This window comes from Falco cherrug, chromosome 4 (assembly GCF_023634085.1).
Source record: "Falco cherrug isolate bFalChe1 chromosome 4, bFalChe1.pri, whole genome shotgun sequence".
Taxonomy (NCBI): Eukaryota; Metazoa; Chordata; class Aves; order Falconiformes; family Falconidae; genus Falco; species Falco cherrug.
In genome coordinates, this window is record NC_073700.1 from 46,046,260 (window position 1) to 46,073,158 (window position 26,899).

General features: G+C 56.2%; 2 protein-coding genes across 4 annotated transcripts; both read right to left on the reverse strand.

The window, feature by feature from the left end:
- Positions 1 to 2,004: 2,004 nt before the first annotated feature.
- BSG (basigin (Ok blood group)) lies at positions 2,005 to 16,616 on the reverse strand. Of its 2 annotated transcripts, XM_055709941.1 has the most exons (9): positions 16,461 to 16,592; positions 11,318 to 11,665; positions 9,578 to 9,734; positions 7,658 to 7,746; positions 7,019 to 7,146; positions 6,525 to 6,798; positions 4,119 to 4,143; positions 3,723 to 3,792; positions 2,005 to 3,111 (listed from the first exon to the last, which is right to left on the reverse strand). In XM_055709941.1, the coding sequence occupies exons 1-8, from the start codon at positions 16,540 to 16,542 to the stop codon at positions 3,735 to 3,737; spliced, it is 1,161 nt and encodes a 386-aa protein (XP_055565916.1). In that variant the 5' UTR covers positions 16,543 to 16,592; the 3' UTR covers positions 2,005 to 3,111; positions 3,723 to 3,734. The 2 variants fall into 2 exon arrangements, with proteins under 2 accessions (XP_055565916.1, XP_055565917.1); XM_055709942.1 differs by lacking the exon at positions 11,318 to 11,665 and having other exon boundaries at positions 16,461 to 16,616.
- A 3,154-nt stretch (positions 16,617 to 19,770) lies between these two features.
- Positions 19,771 to 26,769, reverse strand: CDC34 (cell division cycle 34, ubiqiutin conjugating enzyme). Of its 2 annotated transcripts, none has more exons than XM_005444306.4 (5): positions 26,439 to 26,767; positions 23,227 to 23,313; positions 22,474 to 22,571; positions 21,946 to 22,080; positions 19,771 to 20,718 (listed from the first exon to the last, which is right to left on the reverse strand). In XM_005444306.4, the coding sequence occupies exons 1-5, from the start codon at positions 26,613 to 26,615 to the stop codon at positions 20,508 to 20,510; spliced, it is 708 nt and encodes a 235-aa protein (XP_005444363.1). In that variant the 5' UTR covers positions 26,616 to 26,767; the 3' UTR covers positions 19,771 to 20,507. The 2 variants fall into 2 exon arrangements, with proteins under 2 accessions (XP_005444363.1, XP_055565918.1); XM_055709943.1 differs by having other exon boundaries at positions 20,447 to 20,750; positions 26,439 to 26,769.
- Positions 26,770 to 26,899: the final 130 nt, after the last annotated feature.

Sequence of the window (26,899 nt, forward strand, 5' to 3'; positions counted from 1 at the left end):
CCAGCCCCGAGCCCCCAGCCCTGAGCCGGGGGCTGGAGGAGCCGCCCCAGGGTGCTCGCAGGGATGGAGACCTGGGGGGGCCAGGGCAGCTTCTGCATGTCCCAGAAACAACCCGGGGCAGCAACTGCTGCTGGACGCCACCGAGGCTGACACCTGCAGCCACGCCACACCCGGGTGTGCTGCTCCGGGTGCCGGGATCGGGTCGGTGGGACAGCACCTCCTGCCCCCCGCCCCAGCAGCACGCAGCTTCCCGGGCTGCGAGGTGTCGGGGTGCACCGGGATGGGGACACCGGCCAAGCCCCCAGCGAGGGCTGGATGCAGGAGCAGAGCCACCCCCGCTGCAGGGGCCACGGCTCTTGCCGCCCTGGTTGCCACAGGCCCGGGGTCAGGCAAGACCCACTCGGGGTCACGGTGCCACACGGAAAATGTGGCCGCGGCAGGTGGCACCATCTGCTGCCCGCGGTACAGAAACACAGCCGGGCATCCCCGCGTCCGGCAACCACGCCGGCCACAGCCGACGCCAGCCCTGCCCCATGCCCATGCTCTGAGCCCCACGGACGAGACCCCAAAACCTACGCTCCAGGCCACGGCACCAAGTCGCCCCCTTGGCATCGCAGAGCTGCCCCCAAGCAATAGCCTGTTTCTCCAAACCGCCCCCGAGCACAGTGCTGGCCACCAGCCCTGAGCCCAGCGTAGCCCCTGGCAAGCCCACCTGCGAGCCCAGCATAGCCCCCAGTGAGCCCACCTGCACAGGGGGCCGGAGCAAACACAGGGGTCCCAGCCAGGCTCGCCCCAAGGCGTCAAGACACGGAGGCTGAGCAGGATGCCCACAGGCAGCAGTGCCTGGAGCACCTGCGCTCCCCGGGACGGAGCAGAGCTCCGAGCACCAGCCGTGCACAGAGCTCGGTGCGGCAGCGCGGCAGGGCTTCGCCTTGGCTCACCATGGCAGCTGCTGTGGGAGAGCGGGCTCGGCAGAGAGCAGCACGATGCTGCTCCGTCCCCATCCCGTCCCCATCCCAGCTCCCCAGGCTGTTTTTCTCCTCTGGGCCTGCCCAGCCTAACAAAAGGCACAAGCGATGCTTTGTGCGGCGGCCCAGAGCTGGGTCAGGCAGGACCCATAATCCTCATCAAGCAAATTAAGCCATGCATTGATTTTTTCACCCAGACAGCACCTGCAAGCACAAGGCTGGCTGTGAAGGCTTGCATAACCCACTTCCATGCCGCAGAGCCACGCTGCCCGGTCAGCCCTGCTGATGACACACTGAGGCAGCAGAAACTATCAGGAGGGACCCGGCCACCGCCGCTCTGGGCTGCCAGACCTTCCTGCAGGCATCAGCTCTCCAGGCACAGCGCTGCAGTCGCAGCCGTGCTCCCCAGGTACCCCTTCCTGGACAGGGAAAAAGAGTTGGGTACAGCTTGAGGCTGCAAGGCCATGGCTCAGTCACCCACTGGGACCAGCTGGAAGGACACGGTGGCTCCTCTCCAGCACCGCCTTGCTTGCAAAGGGACAGAGCACAGGGCTGGCAGCAGGAAAAGGATCCCCCACCATTATCATCCATCCTCTCCCCAGGCACAAGGTTGCACGCAAAGGCAGCGAAGGCATTGCACCTCTGCTGTCCCACCACAGGAAAGTGCAGGGCGAAAGAAAAATAACTGCTTAAGAGAAGCACAGGACACACAAGCAGCACATCCTGCAAAGGCTCCTGTAGGACAGGGCTGATCCTTGACCCCACAGCCACAAGGAACCGTGCAGCAGGGAGAGGTGATGCCTGTCCCCAGACAAGCAAGCATGCTCCAGGCTCTGCAGAGCAGGGAGCACCACTTGTCTCCCTCCACAAAGGCTTGAACACCTCTCGAGCTGCAAATACTTGGTGATCAGAGTACAGTCAGAGCTGGCACCGAGCTGCGAGAGACAGCATTGCGTTCTACAGCCAGAAATGAGTCAGCAGGTCAGGCAACCCAGGGGTCCAGCCCATAGGGAAGAGACTAGAGTCCAAACAAAGATGGGGGAAAGAAAAAAAAAAAAGAATCATCTTTATTTGTGAAGTGTGTTAACAGATGAAACAGTTCAATGCTACCCAGCAATAAAGGTATTAGACTCCACTGAGCACTTGTCTGCTCTCAGGCTCCCATGTCATGCAAACATCACAATGGCTCAAGCACAAGAACACACGCTGTTAAACTGCCCCCGGCACTGACCACAGCCCCTGCTCACTCTGCCCCAATCCCCCACTGCAGCAACCTGAGAAGAGATATAACCACCCACGAAATAAGTTAAAAGCAATTGCATTTATCCAGTGTCCAGCTCTAGCACACTGCCTCCTGGTTGTCTGTCTATTTTTAGGGTAACTAAGAACAGCTCTGGAGGAGCCGATGGCTGACGGGACGTGCCGAGGAATGAGCCCTTTGCCCGCTGCTCCCCAGGAGTGGCAACAGCAGCCGTGCCTGGTGCCCCTGCCCAAGTGGCATACGGGACATGTGCTGCTTCCACGCTAGGGAAAGGTATGGCCTTGCTCCAGGTGATGCGCTGGGAGACACAGAACTACTTTCCTGGGAACTCTCGGGTCAGGCTGGGTCATCTCCCACTGTCACCAAAGCTGCTTCTTCCTGACCCACGCAAACAGGGCAGGACAACAGAACTGGGAACCCAGGCTGTGCCACCTGCATCTGTGGAGCAGCACACGAGGAACTGCGCACATCTCGCTGCACGTTCAGGTCTTCTCTACAGCTCTTTGAGTGGCTTCAAACACTGAGGTGGGGCAGGAGGGCATTTCAGAATGGCCCAGTCCAACACACCCTGTTCTTCCCAGAGGTGAGGAAGAAGCAAGCTGTACTCCCACCCACCCACTCGGTACCAACACAAACAAACCTAGGACAGAAACAGCCAGTGACCTAGACTACCAGAAACAAGGAATTTACATTTACAGGTAGAAAAACCCTCCCACAACTCTTTAATAAAAAAAAGTGTATTTTAGATTCTACAACTTAAGTTTCTTTAGAAAGTGAAGTAACTGAATCGCAAGGACGCACTAGAATATTTCACGGTGCTATTTTACCAAAATATTAGAAGAAAACAAAATTGTCCAGATGAGTTGTTCATCTACATGTCACCTGGCAGGGGAGAGAGAGAGAGAGAAAAGCCACTTAGATAACCCAGCTGTACCAGTAAGGCTGCACTGTGCTAGAGGGGGCTGATGGAGCAGTACAGGACAAAGGCAGCCCGTCAGTAAAGCTGTGGGCTAGGACTTACCTCCTGCTCAAGTCCAGGGCAGGAGTTACCAGGCAGTCCTAACTCTCCCATGCTTTAGAGCCCCATTGTAGTCCCACACATTCTTCTCCCTCTCCCCTCACCTGCCTGGGCAGAGGTCAGACACCCTGCCTTATCCCACACACAGTCCCAGCAGCTCTGGAAGGTTTCTACCAGGCCTGTGCCTGAGCTTCACGGCAACACATGTCCCCCCCAGCCTTCCCAGATTCTGCAGTATGATGCTGGGCCAGAAAAGCCTCTGTCAGCATGGATGCTCCTGCTTCTCCCAGGGACCCTTTGCAGATGCAGCCAGTGCAGCCAGGCCAGACCTCTGAGCAGCTGATAGAGCTCCAGCTGGGTTACAGCTAGAGACAGGCACCCAGGCTGCTGTAGGAGCCCCTCGCTGTGAGGGGGCAAAGAGCCTGGCACAGCCACTGTTCTTGGCAGCGGCTCTACCCTGGGGAGTTGCACTCACCTGGCCCCTCTCTTAGTTAGCATTTCTCTGGCGGACGTTCTTGTCCTTGTGGTTTGTGGCGTTGCTTTTCCTGGAAAGAGAGAAGGGGCAGTGAGGAAAGAAAAAAAAGCACAAAGCCCCCCCCCAATGTAATTCAGGTCCAAATAGATGGTCAAGGTAAAGCAAAATGACATTAGTCACGAGAACAGCATCAGTTTGAGACACTGGTGCCATCCCCCATTTTATGTGGCTCATACCCAGGTCACATTAAATGATTCCTGGGGGGGAAAGTCTCCTGCCCAGCAAGCTTGTGTGCCATCCCCACACCAGCTAGCTTTTATATTCAGAGCAGATTCCCTGGATGGATGCGATCTGCCAGTACAAGTCTGGCTAACCAGGAAAAAGCAAGGTACTTACAGCGGTGCAGAACCTCCATCATCATCTTCACATTCAGAACAGCATAGAAAGAAAGAATGAGTAGTGTCAGGAACAGCATGTAAGAAGTAATCCCTGTCACCTCTTAAAACTCTGAGCACTGCATTTCAGACTGGTTACTGGATACACTGGATACTACTGCCTGCACAGCACTGAACACAAAAGGTCATCTCCCCCACAGGGCTCATTTTGCCAGGACCTGGCAGAGCAGGGGGCTACTTCTTACTGGAAGACTACCACCCCCAGCATGAGTTAAGCTGCTTCTTGTCTAGGCTTAGACAAGGCACAAACTTAGACATAAGCTCCTGTTGGCACAGGGTAGGCTTGGCTCACAGGATAAGTCACCATCGCCCTGGCAGCCAGCAGCTGTCAGGTCTGGCACCTCACTGAGGCACACCTGGGACTAACCACCCCAGGAGACCACCGAGTCAGTCACACAGGGAAGCATCCCAGTCTCTAAAGCAGCACTGCTGACTGGGAACATCTGTTTAACACTTGCGCCCTGTGTACCCTCAGCAGACCAGCCAGTCTTTCCCACCACCAGCAGTCAGAACTGGAAAAAAGAGCGCCACAGATCCGCCCAGCAAAACAGCCCAGCTGCCACAGATCTCACTGCTGCTCTCACCCCTGCGGCACCACTAACTCAGATGGCTCCCAGATCTGAGCAGAATTCAACGGCAAGTGAAGGGGAATCCAAACAAGATGTTTTGGGAATGAAGCTTTAAGCATCAGCAGCAGTATGCTCTTCTTCCCCACACATTTTGTGAAATCAATAATCGCACTGCACACCACATTCTTGCTACGCTGAGAAGCACGGCTAAGAAAACATTGCTGCTGACATGTGCCAAGCCCTGGGGCCTTTCACCAGCTCCCTGCAGTCTGCCACCTTCCAGCAGGAAGGTGCCCATCATCTCTTCCAGAGTCCCAGCTTCCCTCAAACAGCACCGAGCGGTGAGGCCCATGCTCTAAGGATTGGGGCTGCCTCAGGCACCAAGATGTGCGTGCATACAGCTGGTGAGAGGACGGCTGCAGGAACATGGCACAAAATCTTCTACTTACCATTTGAGGTGGCACCCAGCAGCAGAGAAGGGAAGAGTGGAAAGATAACACCAGCAAGGATATCACACCGCACACAAGCCAGACTCTTCCCATCCCAGGTAATGGATCATCCTCACAACCACGTACCGTGAGGAGCAGCATTTGTCCGAGCTGGCTCAGCCATGCCTTACTGCTGCCTCCTCTCAAGAGGGGCAAAGCTACAAAGGCTTTTGGGAAGAGGTAACCACCTTACGCTAGGGAAGTCTAAAGCTTTATATGGTGCTGTACCCTCATCCGCAAGCACTTGGGAACCTGAGCTTAAGAGCTCTGGCCAAGGAGCATCAGGACACTTCAGGACACATGCCCAGTCTTCATCTGTCAAAGCATCTGCTACAGCTCTGACAGGTCAGCACTCGACATGATCTGGCCCAGGCTGATGCCATCAGAAGCCAGATCACTCTACACTCACAGGCTATAGTTTTTTTGCTGGAAGATGCAGCTACAACAGCCTTAGAAAGACATCTGCCTTCCAGCCAAGAGTGTCAAGAGGACAAAGCCTCCGCTTGTAAAACTGCCTCGAGTAAAGTTCCCCAAGGGGAGGGATATTTAGTTTCAGTCCCTCTGCTGCACCCTCACTCCACTCAGCCTGCCTGATGTGCTGTTCCAGGGCTAAGGGGCCTGACCCAGCAAGCAGGAAGGATACCAAGCATTTACACTTCATTGTTAACTGGATCAGATAAGGGATGGGTGGCTGGGCTAACACAATGCAGATCCTTACTGATAAGGAAAGGGAGGAGCTGATATTCCCAGAACAGAATAAAGAGAGCACCAGGCCTTGAGGAAGTCTCCTGGAGTCAGGATGCGTGGATCAGAGGACCCAAAACAGATCCATGAACTGAACGCGAATTAAGCTAAGCCTAGTCTTACAGAGCCACTAACGCAGTCCCTCGATTCTGCAGCACCAAAAAAGCTCTACTACTTGTTCTGAAATCAGCTTCTCCAGAACATTAGCTGCCAAAGCCAGCTCAGTCCTGCAGACACTCACGTGAAGCACTTGAGCAAAGTGCAGAGGAACTGGTGAGACAAAAGGCCAGGCTGACCAGCACTGAATCTTATCTCGCTCCAGATCCAAAGCACAGCTTGCTGAAGGACTGTTCGAAAAGCACAAGTACTTGCAACTTCACCCTAAAGCAGCCTGGCAAAGACTACAATCGTTTTACAAGGAGTGCCCCAAGAAGCAGCCCTCAAATTAAGGCCCATCCGATAAAGGGAACTCCAAAAGAACATTTTGCTTGCACCCTACAAGTCACTTGGTCTGCCCAGAAAGATTTAACCCCAGGCACCTCTTACCATCAAGAACTTCATCTGGCTTCCTCCTCTTCTCATAGATGAAGATGATGGTGACAAGAACGAGGACTTCTGCCACAATACCCAGGAAGGGCCAGAGTGCTGCTAGACGGCTGCGTACGCGCAGGTTCACTGTAGCACCACCAGAGCCGTAAGAGTTGGTGGCATTGCAGTGGTAGTCACCCGTATCCTCCTCAATATTCAGTTTAAGAATACGTAACTCTGTCTTGTTGCCACTGGACTTGATAATGTATCGACCAGAACCATTGATGATGGGCTGGAGGGAGGGAGAAAGGGAGACAGCTCTCAGGGCAGTGCTGAGATGAGGGGAGCTGCTCACTTACTACACATGGTTCTACTACTACAGGAATCCTCCTTGCCACAGCACCGAGGGCTACTTTGAAACAGCTAATTCTGATGGGGCAAGGTCCTCCACCTCTTTGCTGGGAAACAGAGTAGGCAGAAGAGGAGAAAGAGCATCAAACCACAGCACTTACCTCTTGACCACTTTTGTACCAGAGCCAAGAGAAAACAGGGGGGAAAGAGGGATTCTTGCAGGTCAGCACACCAGTGTCCCCTTCATTCCCATGCTCAGACTTCTTGTACGCCGTCACTTGGGGTGGAACTATAACCAAGAGAAAAAGAAATTCAGGCACCTCACCGTAGAAAGCACGTAGATTCGTGCTCCCTGCAGCCCCTCCAGCCAGCATCAGATGCCGTTACCCATATAGCCTGACTTCAGTTTCCAAAATGCCTTAGTGGGTCTGTTCTCCTCGCTTGCCCGTTGTCCAGCATTTTCAGAAAGGAAAGCACATCAAGCTGCTTCGAGAAAGGCTCAGACACATTCGCCCACCAGGTATCATCCCTCTCCCGTTATTCTTGTGGGAGCATGCCCACAGCAGAAGGCTGCTTTAATGCAAGGTCTAAGAGCTGACCCTACAGACGCTTTAGCTGCCTGATAAAATGGAGCTGCCTCACAGAGCAAGCCCAGTAGTACACGTGTAGAGTCTTGCAGCCTTATCAGTAAGGACTAGAAGCAGCTTTAAGCAGCTGAAAAGATACCAAAGCAAAGCCTTCAGGAGAACGCAGCTTCTCCACTCCCCTCCTCGGACCCAGAAGCAAACATATGAAGTTACCTGAAATATTCACTTGTGCTTTTATCACTGGGTTTGTTTTGTAGACGCAATCATAGACACCAGAGTGCTCTTCCATCTTCCCCTCGATTCTGCCAGAGAACAGGATGTCAGATAAGCATTCAGCACAACTGACTCATCCACAGACACCAAACTCCAGACCCATGGAAAGAGACACTGCTAGGCATCAATCTCCTCCACAGGCAATTTCTCCCATTCCAGCACCAGTCCTTGCGCTGCACCACGTATCTACAGCAACCCAACTCTCCACCCTTCTCCCCTCAAAGAGTGAGGATGTCAGAAGAGGGTTTCATGTACACCAAGTCTAACACAGGTCCGTCAAGTCAGTCATCACTGAGGCCTCCTGACCCTGTGTCCTGAATCCTGAAAACCAGCAGCATTCACTCCCTAGCCCAAAGCACTCTTGCTATCAGGGACTCTACAAAGGGCAAAAAAATTGAAGACCAAAACTGTTAGCTAGTACAGATGAAGAAAACCAGGAGCACCAGGACAACACTACACCATACCCAGGTGCAGTGCTGTATGTACCATTCAGAAGCAGCCAACTTCATGCTCTTCCCTCTTCCATACAGACTCCAGACTCATGTAAAAAAAAACAAACCACAACCATACCCTACTGTGCAAAGCCAACAGAATCTGAGGTGCAGCAAGGGAGTCCTCTAGCCAGCACAACCCAGGACACAGCCACACACCCCAGGTTAAGACATCAGCCCTGCGGTTCACCTCTAAAGGAGGCCAGCAAGGAGTTTAGGACAACAGGTTCAGAGGAAGGCTGCTCTTCCCCTGCAGAAAAGCCAACTGAAACACATGGCAAAGCAGTGGCAAAGAAACACCCAGGCTGGATTACTCTGGATTGACCCAAGCGTAGGGAGAACTCTCCCATTTTCCTTTTTGTAAAGCTGCTGCAATGAGATTTAGTGGATTACACTGCACTGCAACAAACACCTCATTCTGCAGCTTAGTAATGCCCACTCAAGGGAAGGGGCAGGCAAAGTTTCAGTCCTGTGGCTGCACTGGGACAACAGGCTGTTTTGTTAGTTCTACTGTGCATGGCGCTTCCCACTTCCAAAAACCACTCAGCTGAGGAATTGAGGTCACGCGAGGGAGGCTGGGTTATAAATACTTTAATCCTTGTTCAGCTCCCTGTTGCTATGGGGAGACAGGCACGTCGGCACTGCCATACAAAAGGACATGATGCCTCTACAGCTGCTGGGTCACTGCCAGCCAGGCCTGACTGTAATCAAAAAGGAAAGCTCACTGCACTGTTACAATAAGGCTGGTATTCCCGTTTCTGCTCTGCTACATCCTGCAAACAGTTTCTGAGCACTGACCAGAACTCAGGGGCAGCTTCCCAGCTTGTTCTGTAAGAACGGTTGGACTTTGGAATGGTACATAAAACCCAGAGGCGCAGACAGCATACACGGGAGTCTCTCATTCCACACATGGCCTCCGGGAGCAGGGAGCTGACATCCTGCTCAGAGCAGGGGTCCCTCAAAACCCTGGGAAAACAGCTCCAGCACACTGATGTCAGCACAGACAGACAGTGTGGACTCAGGTCAGACGACAGCCCCAGCCATGCTGCACCTGACAAACCAGAGCCCAGCTGAACACCTGCGTAAAAACATGAAGCAGCAGAACTTCTCTTACTAAGAGGGTATTTGCGGCATATAACTTTCCCTTCCTCCTCCTTTTTGCCCTGTCCTCCTCGTAAAGGAGGAAATGTTGGGCCTTACCAAAGTGTTGCTTAGCTCATCTTATGTTCTAAAGTTTAAAAGCATACATTTTCAGCAAGACTGAAAGCATTTCGCTTCGGGTTCAGCAGATAGGAAACATGAACTGCCTCCGGTAAAAAACCTGAGGCCTGTGTTCAGATTCTTATCTGACCTTGCCCCTGACACTCACGTGTAACTGGTGAAAGCACTTGACTCTGTGTCCGTCTGAAGTATCTTGTCCCCGTGCATCCATTCGTGCCCCTTGATGGCAGGGTAAGGCGCAGTGATGTTACAGCTGAGGATCAGCTTGCCAGAGACACCAGTTACATGAGCTTTGATTTCTGGACCTGCATTTGTAAACAATTCAATGGAAGTTAACAACCAGTATCCCAGAGGTCACATGCCTGCCCAAGAACCTCTACTGCAAAACCCACAGCTCCTTCTGGTCTCTATCATAGCTTTCACTTACCTCTGCAAACAGTTTCCTACCAGAACTGGTGACACCAGCATAGGAGAGACTCGAATGCCAGGCAGCGAGGGCCTGACTGCACCTAGCGATAACCAGCGCTGGCCTTGCAGCTGCTCCCACCACGAGCAGGACCACTGCCATGTGTGCTGGATCACTGAGCCTCCTGCTGTCCCTACAATGGGTGCAGCTCCAGCAGAGCTAAGTGCTCGATAAGCAATAGGAAAGGTCATACTGTGAAGGGCAGAGCATGGCGCTCTGCTTTTATGAGCCACTATAGCACTCTGTGTCAACACCTTCCAGAATCTGAGCAGCTTTAGACACCTTCAGGTAAGGAAATGGATGGCAGTTCAAGATCCTCTCTTGTGAGGGGTAGCAAACAAGACCATAGGTGAGCAGTATGAGCATCACCTGATGCAGCCCAGATTAAGAGTTAGATCTACTCCAGGGAGAACACACAGAACCACGACTCCGAAAGGTCTTGGGGCCTCCATGAGCCAAGCAGCAGTAAATTATGCAACATGACTCAGGCATTTCTACTTGTAGGAGGCAATTCAAGGAAACTGCTGCCATTAGCAGCACCGCTGCACAGCCCTGGTAGCACTATGGTTCCTACCCTTCCTTTCAATCTCTTGGAAGCAACAATTTTTGCACAGGGCTGACAGACATTTTGCTATTCCTCCTACCCAAATCCCACTGGAAGAAGGTTCTGCTGGAGTTCTGTATTCCCTAGCACATTTATGCTGAGAAGACTGCTGTGCTGCTCTGCTAACTTCAGGATTCATGGTAAGACCTTAGCAGGATTTTTTAAATCCCTGACACTGGCCCAGGTTTCTGTTACTCAAAGCAGCTGCCTGTGAGCTCCAGAGCTCGACTGCCAGCTCTGTAACTAGAGGGAACCCAGTCACTTCCACAGGACAAGCAACTATAACACATTCAGTGTCGCACACAGACACGGCCATTTCAAAAACGGTTGCATCTCAAGAAACTCAAAGCAAGTTTTGTTCCCCACAGCTTGTATCACTAGCAAGAAAGCGAGCTTAAAGCCGGACTGTTGAGAGGAGCAGAAGCTGTACGAGCTGTAGGGAAGGGCCGGTTTGTCAGTGGTGGTTAGGGCAGAGTCTACCACAGAATCAAGACTCAATTCTGCAAGCCAGCACCGGGACTTGGAGGCACTCGGGAAATAAGCGGCAGGTTCCAGGTCTTTGGCTCCGGAAAAGGCACGGGATTGCCGAAGGGCGTTTTGGTTGGGAAGCCACAACCCTTTTTGAGCAGGACCATTTTGGGTCAAGTCACAAGTGGTGAGGGAGATGACAGAGGGTGGGAGTCTCTCGGTTCTACAGCTGGGATGGGAGGGTGAGGGGAGCTTTCGGGAGCCACAGGACACGGGTGCAGGGGTGAGCATGGCAGGAGACTCAAGACACTGGTGTCCGAGCAAGTGCCAAGGCCTGTGTGGCCACTCACGTTCGATGACAAAAACGTTCGCCTGGGAACGGATCCACTTGACTTTGGGGCTCTTCGACAAGTGGTTGCGGTCAGGGTCGTTGCTAGCCCGGCACTCATACATGCCCGAGTCGTCGCTTGTGAGGTTTGCGATGTAGATGGTACTGGTAGAGTGCAGGTTGTAGGTGGCGTTGATTTTGACACGGTCCTGCCGTGCACCATCCCAGAGCTGAGCATAGGTCTCATTTGGCTCGTTTCCCTCAAACCACCACTGGATCTCAGGGATGGGATTGCCAATCGCCTCGCAGTACAACTCGACGCTGTCCTGAGTCAGTCTCTTTTGAGACAGTGGTGACTTTATAAAACCAGCTATGAGTTGAAGAGGTATTAGTGCAAAGTGTTAGTGCAAAGCAAGAAATCACCCTCTACAGCAAAAAAACAAGTCAGCCATTGAGAAGAGGACACACACGACCTTCAGATCAGCATAGTCTTCCCTCCCTCCCCTCCACGCTCTCTGAACTCTGCCCAGCTCAGACAGGGCTGTTATTTTTAATTGTTGCTCCTCCAGTCAACACTTCCTGCAACTCAGCTGCAAAACCAGAACACACAAACCAGCATATAGCATTTGCCACTATAAAAACAAGAAACCCACAGCAGTCATGGCACTGCCCATCTTCCACGAGGGACAGCGCTGCAACACGACACTTGCTGGGGCAGACCAAGTGCCTGCAATGCTTCCCCAACACTCACTCGGTCCCCAGGCAATTTCAGTTCTGGATGAAGACAAGAACAGGGTTTTGTTGCAAGGGCTTACCCAGCCTCCATGGTCCCCAGACAAATTAAGCATCCCCTGCACTCTGGCACGGGTCTGCCAAAGCACCCGCTGCAGGTCGCGATGGAAGGCTGGCAGCATGCGTCCCACCGCGGGGAGGGCAGTACCCAGAGCAGACCAAGCCCTGCTGAGTCAGTTTTAAGGCAACTGCCACGGGAAAAGTGCTTCATTACTCCCCTCTCACCCTGGAGAGGAACGTGCCCATTCCCCCTTGCTGCCATGCCTTAGGTCAGCTGGGAGCAGGCTGGGTCCCAGGCACTCCCAATGCTGCACAGTGACTAGGGGACACTGTGCACTGCCACACATACCCTGCGTGGTGACCAGGGGACACTGTGCACTGCCACACATACCCTGCGTGGTGACCAGGGGACACTGTGCACTGCCACACATACCATTCCCTTCGCTGGCCTCTCATCTGCCAGCCCTCACTGCGCTGCAAGGGCTGCTCTCTGCCTCGCTCTCACACGCTTGTTCCACACCTCTGCTCACTAAGATACATGGCAGATACTTTTAAAAACAATTTAAGATAAGTTTTTTTTAGGGGGAGGAATGCCTTGCAGCCTGCAAGATGTCACAAGCCAGGTGAGGAAACATGAACTTTTGTTTTCACACAAACACTGAAATCAGACTTTTTATCTCAGGCAAGATAACTTTGCCAGGCTAAATTAGAAATAAACGGATTAAAAGAGCAAGAAGCAGCTGCAGGCTACAACTACGGTATTTTTCAAACTGCTCTTGCGGCGAGAAGCCAGGGGGCTCAGCTTTTGAAAACACAGTCCAAAGGTAGGTCCGTGAGTCACCAGACTGGAAAGCTGAGCTGCTAAACACCTTTAGGTGCAGCAACAGGCACTGTGACCAGCCACCCCAGGGTGCAAACCATCACCAGGCAGCCAGAAGGGCAGGCCCCGGGGGAGCTGTTCTGGAGGGGCAGGAAGGGAGGCTCTAGCAGCAACACCGCTTCTGGAAAAGGCATCATCAAAATCACTTACGTGAATCGACTCAGAGTTAAGAAGAACTAGTGGAGCTTGCGACACATCCTTCCCGCATGCTGACTACACTTCAGACGTGCCAAGGGCAGGCTTATGGGGCACCCCGCACGCAGAGACAGCTTCCAGGAAATTAATTCACTCTGTTATTGAGCACTTAAAGGTTCCTCATTATACAAAATCCTCCTTATATACACTGTGATGTACAGACACATAGGAGGTGAGTTTGGGAGCTAATTTTTTTTTTTTTTAATATGTACCTGAAGATGTTTTGGCAAGAAATCTTATGCCCATTTTTTGTGTCCATAGAAACAAATCAGTATTACAAAACCCAAGTCTGCTCAAACTTCAGAAAAATACAAGCAAGTCTGCAAGCTAAGTTTCAGTGTCCCAAATAAAACAATGCCACATTTCCCAAAGGAAAAATTAGCTTTACATACTAAAGCTTTGAAAGGCTGGAAGAACAGACATGCCTGGACCTGGACAAGGAAAGAGATCTGACCCTGATCTTAGACCAAGACACTTTTAGGAGAAGGCAGATTATTACAAAGAAGCAGGAGGTGACAGGGATCCAAAAAACCATAGGAGGGTATCAGCTGTAAGCAACTTCCCCAGACACCGAGTTTCACTTCTAGAAGTGACCTGTATGCCTGATGGGGCTTTTTTACACCACAAGCCTGTGATTAAACACTCCCAACTACCTAATTCCGACAAGTTACAGAACTGTCTGCAGCACTTGTAAAAGCCTGTCCCACTTTAACTACAGCCTGATTTTAAATGGGAGCTAGTAAACATCGAGGGGGTTTTTTTGTTTTGTTGTTTTTTTTTTGTTTAACAGATACAAGGTGATTATTGTATACCAACAAAATAAGCTGTTGCAAGGTTATTTGCTTTGAGTTAGAGGGCACTTCATGCAGTTCAGACAGGCTAAAAAGCTTTAGCAAGCCCTAACAACAGCAAGTACCATTTGCATTCACATGGGATTAATAACCCCCTCTGCTCCCAACACAAAGCAAGCCAGGCAATCAAAAATCCTGGGCACTCAAGGCTGGGGAACACGCCTGCTGAGTGCAGGGACACACAAGCACAGCCGGCATCAATCCAGTGGAATCGATCAGAGCTACTCAAAACATTTCCCAAATGGTGATGGGCTGCACACTGAAATCAGCTCACAAAAACAAGAGATTCTTCTCAGAACTGAGCTGGACACTCCCCTTGGGCACTGTGCGGTATCTGACCAAGCTGGGACAGCAGGGTGAAGGCAGACAAGACCAGATAACTCCTCTCCAGCCACCTTCAAACTAAAAACAACCTCTCGCCCGGGGGCAGAGGGAGGAGTTCATGGGGTGTAAACAGTGTCAGGGACCATGCTTGGGCAACCGAGCCTGGCAGGAGACTGCCCTGTCCCACAGAGTATGCTCTCCTCTCCAGCATGACCTTTGTTTCCTGGCCTCGGGAGGGGATGTTTGAGCCTCCGACACTATTTGTCATTTCCATTAACAACTATAGAATGTACTGCCTCCTTGGGCTTCGCATAACCAGGCAGTCCCAACACAGCCAAGTCAAAGACCAGTGCTTTCCATCAGGATACCTCCTCCTGAGGGCACAGGGTACAAGCACACACCTACCTACGCTTCAGCCAGTTGTTCTGCGTGGTGAGCTACCAAAAGCTGGGATATTGCAGTTTAAAAGATCTATCTCTCAGTCTGCTCTACAGCCAAATCTAAATACCGTTGAGAGGTAAACCCCCTCACTTCCCAGCCTCCCCACCCTGCTTATGTGGAGAATTGGCAGTGCAATGCACCGAGCCCAAGAGCCCCACAGCCGGGGCAGGACACACACGCTGCAGAACCGATGGGCCTGTGTAGCAGCTTTTCCTTCTGAGGCTTTTCAGACCAAGGATAGAAACAGCCTCCTCCACATGGCATTTGTGTTGATCCCTTAGGCAGGGGACAGCATGTGGCAGGTCCCCACCAGCGCTCAGCATGGCAGAGGGAGCAGGAAGCAGCCAACATGGGCCATTTCAGGTTAGTTCATGAAACTCCTTGTTCTACCCCCTAAGCGTGAAGTTCAGAAGGCTCTCCCCTGCTCTCCAGTATTAAAATGCAACTCTGCCACAATGGAGCAGACAATTCCATCACTACCCCTGGATTTTTCAGAAGCCTGCCACTCTTTTGCCTTCAATTGTTGGGTTTGGCTCAACCGCACTGCACTAAGTCTGATACCACAAACAGGTGGTGACTTTTTTAGTACCCGCAGAACAGCCAGGAAGAACAGGCTAGTGCTCACAGCAAAACAAAGCCTTCACCATCAGCACCTCCTGCACCAGGTATGAATCAGAGACTGCGGAGTCCTCCAGGCAGCCCTGAACTGGCCGACGGGCCAGGATCTGGCTCAATAAGTGAGGGAATGGAACGGAACATCAGCAGCACCCAGCAGGTCCCAGCCCCTCTGGGGTCCTGCCCCTAGGCACCCAACAGGCTGCTGCAAGCCCCCAGCTGCAGAGCAGGGGGTGGGGGGCCGAGGTGTTGTTCCCTCATTAGGGGATTATCAACTTAAGCACCACGTGAGCATCTTTAGGGATTTAAAACCGAGCGCCCTGCTGCTCCTGGATAAGCCCTGGAAACCCGAGAAATGGCTGCGAGGAATAAATTTCCTTGGTTTCCCCACAGGGAAAGCAGCTGGGCACCCCCGCAGGGCCTTTCCCCCTCAGGGCCAGCTCGCATGGCCCACGGCCCAGGGGCAGCCACAGCCCGCGGGACCCCCCCCAGGCCCCCCCCCTCACAGCCCCCAGCCCCGCCACAGGCTGCGGGACCCCCCAGGCCCCCCCCCGCTCCCTCCTCACAGCCCCCCAGGCTCCCCCAGCCCCCCCCCCACTCCCTCCTCACAGCCCCCAGCCCCGTCACAGGCTGTGGGACGTCCCCAGGCCCCCCCGCTCCCTCCTCACAGCCCCCAGCCCAGCCACAGACCCCAGGACGCCCCCAGCCCCCGGGACCCTCCACCCTGCCCCAGCCCCGCCGCTCTCCCAGCCCCCCCCCCCCCCCCCCGCTCCCTCAGCACAGGGTCACCCCCCTCCCCGCCCCCGAACGCCGGGCCCAGGCCCGGCCCCACCCGCCGTGCGACGTGCCTCGCCGCAGGGCGCCCGCTGGGTCCCGGCCGGCTCCAGCGCCGCTCCGCCGCTCCACCCCCCCTGTTCAAGCCCGCCGCGGAGCCCGGCTCCCCGCCACGGGGCGAGAGCCGCTCCGCGGAGCCGGGACCCCCGGCACGGGCCGCCCCGCAGAGACACCCCCCGTCCCCCCCCGGCTAAAGCCGCCCCAGCCCAGCCCGAGCCCCCGCCGTCCCGTACTTGTCCCCGCGACGCCGGCGGCCAGCCCGCCGAGGAGAAGCAGCGCCAGGAGGCTGCACGGCCCAGCCGCTCCCGCCGCCATCTCTGCCCGCGCTCCGCGCCGCGCCGCGCCGCCCCGATATAAGCGCCGCGCCGTGTCACGGAGGCGGGGGCGGGTCCGGGGCGGGACACGACCCCTCGGCCCTCCCAGCGGCCAATCGCGCGGCGCTCCGGAGAGCTGTCCCGCCCATCCAGCCCGGCGCGGCCAATCAAAAGGAGCGCTGGCGTAGTGCATCTCTCCTCCCTCCGCTCCCCTGCGGGGAGAGCCGGTTCGGGCCGGTCCCGCCGCGGCCACGCCCACCAGCCAGGCGCGCAGCCAATGGGGAGGCGCAGCGGGGGCCACGCGGCTGCAGCGCCCGCGTGAGCGCGCGGGGCCGGTCCCGGTCTCGGGGCGGGGGAGGGGGAGGAGGGAGCGGGGTGGACGGACGGAGCGGCGGCAGCACCGGGGGACCCTGGTACCACAGCGGCAGCGGGAGCGGTTGGGGGAGCGGCGGCCCCGGGGGTCCCTGGGACCACAGCAGCAGCGGGAAGGGGTGGGCGAGCGGCACTGGGTGGAACCGGGGGTCCCTGGCATCCTAGCGGCAACGGGAGGGGGGGCGTAGCCCCGGGGGAAGGCGGCTGTGCGGGGGAGAGGGGGGAGCGGTAAGCCGGGGAGCACCGTGTGTCATAGGGAGCACCGGTGGGGACCCACACACCTTCCCTGGCTGTCCCTTCGGGGCACATCGTGAAGCAGCCACCCTGGGGTGTCCCCAAGCACGGCAGGGGTGCGGGATGGCCACTCCCGGGTGTCCCCAGAAAGGGCCAGGAGCTGCCTCATCACTGCCATGGCTGTGCCAGAGCCGCCAGTGCTCGGGGTGAGCCGGGGCCACATCCCCACAGTGGGGCACATGGGAAGGGAACCGGGTGATGCTTCCCCAGCACAGGGAGCGAGGCAGAGACAATTGCTCCCGCCAACAACAGTGGGGCCTGTGCCAAGGCAAACCGGCAGCCCAGCACGCCAGGGCCCTGGCCCACAGCCCGCTCCGGCCCTCAGCCAGAGCCCCCAGCCAGGGCACCCCGAGGCACAGGGATGGTGCCTGTCCCAGGACCGCAGCCCAGGCATTACTTTCCACGAGGCTGCAGATGCTGGCCTTCATGTCTTGAGCACCAGCCTGTGGCCAGGAATGCTGGCCCTCGTGTCCCCAGTACCAGCCCGTGGATGGGGATGCTGGCCCTCATGTCCCTGGCAACAGCCCGTGGCTGGGAATGCTGGTCCTCATGTCCCCAGCACCAGCCTGTGGATGGGGATGCTGGTCCTCATGTCCCCAGCACCAGCCTGTGGACGAGGATGCTGGTCCTCATGTCCCCAGCACCAGCCTGTGGACGAGGATGCTGGCCCTCACGTCCCCAGCACCAGCCCATGGATGGGGATGGTGGCCCTCGTGTCCCCAGCACCAGCCCATGGATGGGGATGGTGGCCCTTGTGTCCCCAGCACCAGCCCAGCTGCAGCTGCCTGATAACACCGAGGGGCAGGGGCGGGCGATAACCAAGCACAGCCGGTGCTTTGGCGCTGCGGCAGCCAGGGCAGAGGGGCCTCTGTGGGGCAGCCACTCGGTCCCCAACTCTTCCCAGTCCTGAGAGCCAGCTCTCAGCCAGCCCAGCCCTGGGAGCAAGGTGGAACGCTCACAGCCGGGGGTGCCGGGCAGGAAGAGCTGAAACAATGGAGCCGGCAGCGCCAGTCCCGCCGCACTCTCCACAGGGATCTGCTGGCTCGTGAAAGTTCCTGAGTCCTCCCAAAACATTTCTTCCCCCAAGCACCAGGTCTGCCCCCGGCACTTCCCTCCTGGTCACCCCCTCGCAGCCGCCACACTGCCTCGTGTGCCGGAGGGATTCGGCATCGGGCAGAGCGTGGCAGCCCACAGCATCCCTGGCCCCAGGAGCCCATCCTGCTCCGGGCAGCCTCCAGCATGTTGCATCTTGTGGCTGGCACTGCTGGGAGCCCTCAGCCCCCCAGGCTGGGGAGAAGGGCCCAGCACCTCCCTGCTCGTGGGACAGGGAGCAGCAGGGAAGCTGCCCAGCTTGCAGAGCCAAGGCTGGGGTGCTCCCGGACACCCCCAGACCGGGGGGCATCTCACAGTACTACCCCATCACCTGCAGCAGCATCCCGAGCACAGCGGGGCGGGGGGGTAACCGGCTGCAAGGGGAGCGAAGGTGCACCGGCACGGCCCCTCATGCTCCCCTGGGTGGGGGGAGCTGCTGGGGGTGCACAGAACAGCTCCTTGGGAAAAGGGGGGTGGGGGCTGGCTTTGAACCAGCAGCCAGGGCTGCTCCGTGCCAACCTGGTGACCTTGGAAGCCATTTGCCAGGCCTGAATAAAGTGACAATAATCCTATTCACCTTTTAGCCTCATTTCTTAAGGCAACAAAGCACATGCCTTCACCGCGTGCAGGCGCGGGTGTCGCTCAGACCCTGATCCCGTTGGCATAACTCCAGGCAGGAGGAAGTTTTGTTCATTACCCCGCTGCCAAGCTTTCAGCAGGGGCAGGAGCCCTGATGTTGCCACAGAGACCCCGGGGCAGGCGGTTTGCCACGACCTCATCCCTGCTATGGCCCCGAGGAGGTGGCAGCAGAGCTGAGCTCCCCAGCCCAGCCGGACACGGCACCGGCGATGCCCCTTGGCTGCCTGGCTGGCAGCTTGCCACAGCCTCGGGAGCTTGCACGTCCCAGCCAGTCCCAGCCCGTGGGCTCAGACCCACCCAGTTGCACCCGGATCAGAGTACCCACCAGAGCCCCGGGCACCCGTCAGGCCCCGCTGGGTGCTGCCTGGGCAGGTCTGCTGCCTGTGCCGCACAGCTGCTCTCCGAGGAGCTCAGCACCTTGGGAGGAGCAAGAGGGAGAGACCTTCCCAGTACAGAGCTGGAGGGTTTTGGGTGTTCGGTGGCGCTCACCCTTCTGCCCCGGCAGAGACCGAGCGTCAGCCACAGCGTCAGGGCCGAGGCAGTAAAAGCAGCAGCCTCCCCGCCCCGGGAAGGGCAGAGATGCTCTCCAGGCCAAAGGCAACCTTGCCCAGACGCTCCTGGCCGCTCTGCAGGTTTGAGGAGAGAGGGCAGAGGGGTGCTGCGAGACCCAAGGGTACCCCGCAACCCCCAGCCACAGCCCTGGGAGAGCAGCCAGCCCACCCACCCTTCCCTGCCAGGGCTGCAGGGCAGGAGCTGGTCCATGGCTGACATGGAAACCCCCGCAGCCGGCGCACAGACCGAGGCAGAGCCTCACCCACGCACCACACACCACTCCCTTGAAGTACTTTATTAAATAGTTTCCAAAAAAACAGAAGCAGAAAGACTCAGAACTAGCCCATCCCTCCTAGCTAGTTAAGAACTACAAACAGTGCATCCCCACGCCCTGCGGTGTCAAGCGGCTGCCAGGCATGTCCTGCCCGATATCCTGGCCCTTCCCACCCTGCTCCCTGCGCTCCAGCATCGCGGAAAGGGGCAGCAGGAGGGTTGCACCAGGGACAGCCATGTCAGGGGCCGAGGGCAGCAGCGCTCAGCCTGCAGCCCTTCCTGCTGGGGCACCTCAGAGGCTGCAGAAAGCTACACAACGCTCACACACTTCCCACCCAAAGCAACCACTCACCAGCTCCACAGCCTCCCCAAGCTGTTCCTCCCACACGGGGCTGCCCATTGAACATGCCCAAATGATGGGCAACCAGCACCCAGGTTCTGCTGTCACTCTTCAACCAGCCAGAGCTGCCAGTTCCCCAGTTTCTGTGGATTCATGAATGCCCCAAAGCAACTTCCCCCTCCCCACCCACCTCCCACCCAGGAAGTTTATAAAATAGGGTTTGGTTTTGTTTTTTTGCTTTTTCTACAAAGACAGTGGTGGGATTTCTTTTGCAACAGCAGAACAGTCTCCCTGCGAGGTAGAGAGTTAATTTCAGGGCTGACAGATCCTAAATTCAAACCAGTTTGTCCTAGTTGAGGTAAAATTCAGTAGTTTATAGTAAGTTTTGCAATGCCAGAAGGCCATCAAGATTCTTCATTGCCAGAGTCGTCTTCATCAGCGTAACAGCTGTCTGCTTCTTCCTCCATCTCATCATCCTCGTAATAGTCATCATAGAAGAGATCTGAGCCCTCATCTGGGGCTGGAGTCTTGGTCTTCACACAGTACTCCGCCAGCGTGGTGGGAACCTTCACGCCATCCCGCTCAGCATCCACCTTTGTGCCCAAGACTTGCTTCCTGGAGGGCAAGTGGCAGGGCTGGGAACAGGGCTTTGCACAGCACACCCATGTCACCGTGTGTGGCTCACCCCACAGGGATGCCCAGCGACACAGCCCTTCCCCACTCGTGGGTCACTCACTCACATCAGACCAGTGAGAGGACAGGGGAGAGAGCCCCACGAACAAACATGGCCACACTGTAATGTTGCCCCTGCTCTGCGGGCCACCTTTGCCACACCAGGGCTGGCCAGTCTGCAGCTCAGGAGCTTCATGTGCTGGTCCCATGAGACAGCCCTGACAGCACGGCCATGCTGGAACCACATCTGCTACGAACCCAGATCCTCAGCTCTGAAGCCAAAAAGGGCTTAGGCTGAGTGAAAAGCTGGGCACACAGAATCATGCAGTTGTTTAAGTTGGAAAAGACCTTTAAGATCATTGAATCCAACTGTTAACCCAGCACTGCCAAGCCCACCATTAAGCCACGTTCCCTAAACACCTTGTCTACATCTTTTAAATGCCCCCAGGTACGGTGACTCAACCCCCTTCCCTGGGAAGCCTGTTCCAATGCTTGACAATCCTTTTTGTGAAGAAAGTTTTCCTAATATCCAATCCAGACCTCCCCTGCACAACCTGAGACCGTTTACTCTCATCCTATCGCTTGTTACTGGGGAGAAGCGACCAACTTCCACCTTACTACAACCTCCTTTCAGGAAGTTGTAGAGAGCGATAAGGTCTCCCCTCAGCCTCCTTTCTCCAGGATAAACACCCCCAGTGCCCTCAGCTGCTCTTCACAGGACTTGTGCTCCATATCCTTCACCAGCTTCATTGCTTGGACACTTCTGCTGCTTCCACCCAAGTCCTCCGAAGCTCCCACATACAGGTGGCAGGAAGAAAACCATTTGGAGTACCAGAGCAAGCCTAGCATGGCCCCCAGCCAAGCTTTTCCCAAAAGCCACACTTGGATATCCAGAATCCTTTCCTCCTACCAGCCTGCAAACTGTAGAATCGTAGAATGGTTTGGGTTGGAAAGGGACCTTAAAGATCACCTTGTTCCAACCCCTCTGCCATGGGCAAGGACACCTTCCTCTAGACCAGGATGCTCAAAGCCTCATTCAACGTGGCCTTGAGTCCCCAGACAGGACTCAGCAGGGAGGGATATGCCTCCAAGATCCTCCATGTCCTACAAGACTGCAGCTTAGCAAGTACTCAACAGTACTGCTGGGCCTGGGCTCAGCTCAGCACGCACCTGATGATGTCTGTGTACTCTCGGTCCTTCCCTTTGCTCTCCTTCCACTTGCGGTACATCACGGAGGCATCCACATTGGCTGGAGAAAATGTGTTGGGTTCGTTCAGCAGTGAGATCACACTTAGGAGAATGGTCCTGGCAATCAATAAACATGAGCAGGTAAGAGCCGAGGCAGGTCAGCCACTGCCCGTGTCCCAGCAGTGCCAGCAGCCTCAGTGTCATGGCACTGCTGCGTCCTGTGGCTCGGGAGGAGACCCTGGTGATGGCCCACCAGCAAGGGGGCATCTCAGCAAAGTGAAGCAGGCCAAGCAGGAGACAGCACTGCATGGGCTGTTGGGTTCACGCACGCTCCCACGCAAGCTCTAACTGTTCTTCACCAAAGCACACAGCCCAAGCGCTTTTCAACAACCTCTAGGCATCCCCCGCAGGCTTTGGGAGCGGAAGGCAGTCCCCCCCATCTCCCCACTTCCCCAGCCCTGCCCTCAGACAGGCCTCCTGCCCGCAGCTCACTCCCCACGCAGCCCTTACCGCACGTTCTGAGTGGGGTTCCACCGCTCAGATGGCAGCTCCCCACTCTGCGGGTCGTCCACCGGCGGGTGGAGGATGGAGATGCAGACATCACCGGTCTGAAAGCACAAGCGAAACAGGATCCTTAGGAGCTGCTGCTGTCCCAAGCACCCTCCAGCAGCAGCTCGGTGCTCTGTTCCAGCAGCCTGCTCGCTCTGCACTTTGGCTTAACCCAGGTGAGGCAATCCCAGCCTGTCCTTTCATCCCTAGGAAGGGACAGCAGAAGTGGTGGTCCCTGCTCTGCTGCCTGTAGCCTCGCACCCTGAGCAAGCACCCCGTGACTGTCAGTGCAGTACAGACACAGCTGCCTGATGCCCCAACACATCACACCTCCAGCAGAGCCCTCCCAGTGCCCACCCGACACAGCCCACCCCCTCACCCCCAGGCAGCAATCCTCCGCAAGCACACAGCCCCGGGGCCGCGCACATCGCTTGGTGTCCAATCTTGCAATTAAGCACAATGTCCCTGCTAGCCAAGCGTGGGAGCCCTCAAACCTGGAAAGCCTGGCTGACCTGGAAACAGCTCCAGGACAGGAGACCGGCTGTCATAAGCTCGTTAGCTGCATTTCCAGTGCCAGGCACTAAATGCCAAAGGCACCGAGTTTCCAATGTCATGCTCCAGTGTCTGGCATTTTTATCCAATGCCATCACAACAGATGGACACGTGCCCCCCCTGCCCGTCCAAGACACCCCAATGCTGTCACAGTCAACCTACCTCATAGATATTGGGGTGCCACATTTTGGTTAAGAACCTAAAGGCAGGAGGGGAATAAGGGTAGTCGATGGGAAACCGGAGACGAGCCTGCAAGTAAACAATCAGGAGAAGCAAGCATCAGCTTGTGAGAAGGAAGGGAAGGAAACCACAGATCTCCGACACCATCAGGAAAAAGGAGCCTCTGCCAAGTCCAGCCATGCTCCTGCAGAGACGGAGCCTCCACGCCTGCCGGCTCTGCAGGCAGGACACCGGCAGCACAGCTGTGCAGAGGAAGGCGAGCGGATGGGTCTGCAAGCTGCAGCAGCTCCTTCATCACCACCCTGCCCTGTAACCTCGAGCCCACCCGGTGCTCTCCAACACAGAGGGAGGCAGCAGGCCCCAGGCAGAGCGCAGCAGGAGCTGACGGTGCTGGTCTGGCACACACCTTGCATGCTCGCAGCCCGCTCCCACGGCACAGGGCGACGACACCGAGGGCAGGCAGGCTGCTTCTGAATGGCAAAGGGCAGCAGGGCAAGGGTCTCGTGGCTGTAAGGCAGCAGACAGGGCTCAAGCCGTGTGTCTGAACAAATTGAGCAGCACTGAGTCAGATTGCCAGTCTGGGGTCGTCCCTGGTCCTGCTTTCAGGGACACCACGGCCATGCCACCAGAGAAAAGGCTGTTTATCCTTCAGAGCTCACAGGGGAGGAAGCATCAGGTGCTCTGTGCTCCAATTAACACATCGAATCTCTAAAAATAGCCCGTCACCACTGAAAAAAAAGAGACCAAGTCAAAACTGGCCGCAGTGCGTAGCTTAGGTGCTAAAAATAAAAGCACATGAAGATCATGCTGTAGTCCATGACTCCAGCGCCAGCAGAGGCGACCAGCCCACCACTGGCTTCTCCTACTGGTGACGGCCACAAAAATGAGGTATTAAGGCAGGACAAACAGACAGGCTCACTTTCAGCCTCCAAGTGAGCGGGCAAAGCCACAAAGAGGCGGCGCAGAGATGTACAGCAACATCCCCCCCATCCACCCCAGAGAGCCGCTGTCCCAGCCCACCAGCACCAGGCATCCCAAGGGAATGGGGGCTGCTTCGCCCACATCACTGCACAACCTGCGGTGACTGTTCCAGCTTTTGGGTGTTTCCAGGCTCTGGAAGCAAACATCCAGATCGAGATTCAGTCACTGCTCCCAAAAAAGCCAACAGCCAGAAACAAACAAAAAAAAATGGTGAAGATTTAAAACAACCAACAAGTTGCTGAACATTTCTTGCTCTCTCAAGTTCACGTACACAAGAATTTAGACATCAGATCTGTGAAACAACAGTGCAAACCACCCGGCTCTGCCCAGCAGTAGGGGACAGTCACCTAGGATCGCTCTTGACCCACAGAATGAGCCCGGTGTGGTCCCCATTCAGGAGGATAACTGCAAATGAGGCTTTGGATGTTTCTGGAATTACAGCCTCAACAATAGGCGATGCTGCCAAACCCAGTCGTCAGCTAACAGCCGTTAAAAGCTTAGTGTAGAAGGCAGAGAGGCATCTTTCCTGCTCCCTGCTGCCCTGACCAACCCCAACTACATCCTGAGTTCCAACCCCTCTGCTCACCTCCTGCCCTGCCAGGATCTGGCCCCAGCACAAGTTGATCTTATTGCAAGTCCAAGGAGCCCCCGACCACAATGGGCCCATCCCTACGCACGTTACTGCCTTGCCTTCCAGACTGGCCCTTTGCCCGAGCACCCTGTGCTCTGTGGCACAGGACAAGGGGTGGAAAGAAGGAAAAGTGAAGTGGCAGCTGGGGCTGGATGTGTTTTGTGTGTGCGTGGAGCTTCAGGCAGGCCAGGGCAGCACGCACACAGCAACACACAGCCCAGCGCTGGGCTCTGGCCAAACAGCTGAACTTCACAGAATAATCCCCTTTGTTGTGTCACAGAGGATCAGAACAAAACCAGCCAGAGGCAAAGCGATCCGAAAGGGGGCTCAGAAAGCAACTCCACTTTGCCGTACACAAACAGGCTGATGTTACCACAAGCTGGAAAAGGACTTGTCCCCTTCATTCTCCTCTTACGCAGAAAGTTTCATCTGCTGCTACAGCAGCCTGGAAGCTCTCAGGCACAAAACAGGAGCACGAGCTGCTGAAAGGGTGAGAGTTCAAAGGGCCTAGTGCCAAAAGAGGCTGTGGAAAAAGACTCCATTTCAGTGAAGAAATAAAACCTGACTCTGAAGCATCAGACTTGCCTGCCTCTGCTCCACGGGAAAAACAAACCACCCAGCTTCTTGGGCACAGCTGACCCTCGGGCTGACTCACCCCGGGTGCATCCCCACCCTGCCAGCAACAAGATGAAGACAGAAGAGCTCGTAGTGGAGGAGGGAGGATGAGAAAGAGGAAGAAAACAGCTACACAGGTTGCACAACACCTGGGAAGAGCACATACACATCCTCCGGATAGGGACTGTGCAGTCAGGCCATACACACTTTCTTCTCCAGCTCTCAAACCCCAAACAAAACCACAACACCCACTCCCCACGCAGCTTGAGCTTCTGCTCGCTCGGGCTGGGCCACTTGTGCCTGCACAAGAAACCCCTTTGTCCCTTCCCTCTGGCTCCACGGCGATGCCTCAGGTCCCCCCCCAGAAGAAGGATCATAAGTGACCCAGAGATCGTGCTCCTGCACCCACAGACGAGGGGATGGAGGGGCAGGAAGATGGAAAAGCCCGCAGAGATAGAACCTCAGGAGGGGCAAATCCACCTTACAAAGAAGATGCCTAGTTTGGCAGCGGCCACCGGCACACCGGCTCCTCTTCTGTGCAAACACCCCAGGAACAACCCAGCTCCCAAAGCCCCAGTGACCCCAAGGTGTCCCGCTATAGACCCAGATCTCCCTGGCCCTCACCACCCTCTTAAGCCCAGGATCACCCCTGTCACAGCTCCCCCTGTACCCACCTCAACCCAACCCCGAAGACCCCCTCCCTCTTGCCCCACAGCCCCCTCCCAGGGTCTCCCCACTCTCCTGCGGTCTCTCCCCCTTTCTAAATCCCCTCCCAAGGCATCCAATGTATTCCTCAACGCCACCCACCCTGCCTTCACCCCTCCTCAGCCCCATCTCCCACCACACACCTCTGCCCGCCACGTCCTGCTACCCACACACCAAGCCCCTCATTCCACCAGAGCTTCACCTCCTCGAGACACCGGTCCTCCTGACACCGCATGCCCCCCTGCTGCCCCCAGCCCCTCACCTTAAAGTACCCGCCTTCGTAGTACGTGTTCGGAGGGCCGAAGATGGCCACCTCCCAGTTGTAGAGGTCCCCCTCGTCCACCAAGTTGACCCGGAACCCTTCCACGGGCTCCTCCTGCAGCCCTTTGAGCTCCAGAAGCAGCGCTTTCTGTGAGCTAGGCACGAGGGGCCGCGCCATACCGAGGAGCTGAGGTAGGCCGCGATCAAAGCCGGGGACTAGCGTAGGCGCAACTGCCGCTGCGGGGAAGGGGGCGGCGGCAAGAGCTCCTGCTGCTCCGCGGCCGCGGCGAGCGCAGCCGCGCGGGGCACGACGGGAGCTGTAGTCCGCCCGCGCAGGGCGGGGCCGGAGCATGCCCCGCCCGTAGAGTGCGGCTGGCCTATCAGAGCGCGCCGTCGGCTGCGGGGCAGGGACGTGGCGGCCCCTCCCCCCGGGCCATACCCGCGTATTACAGCGCACTGCCG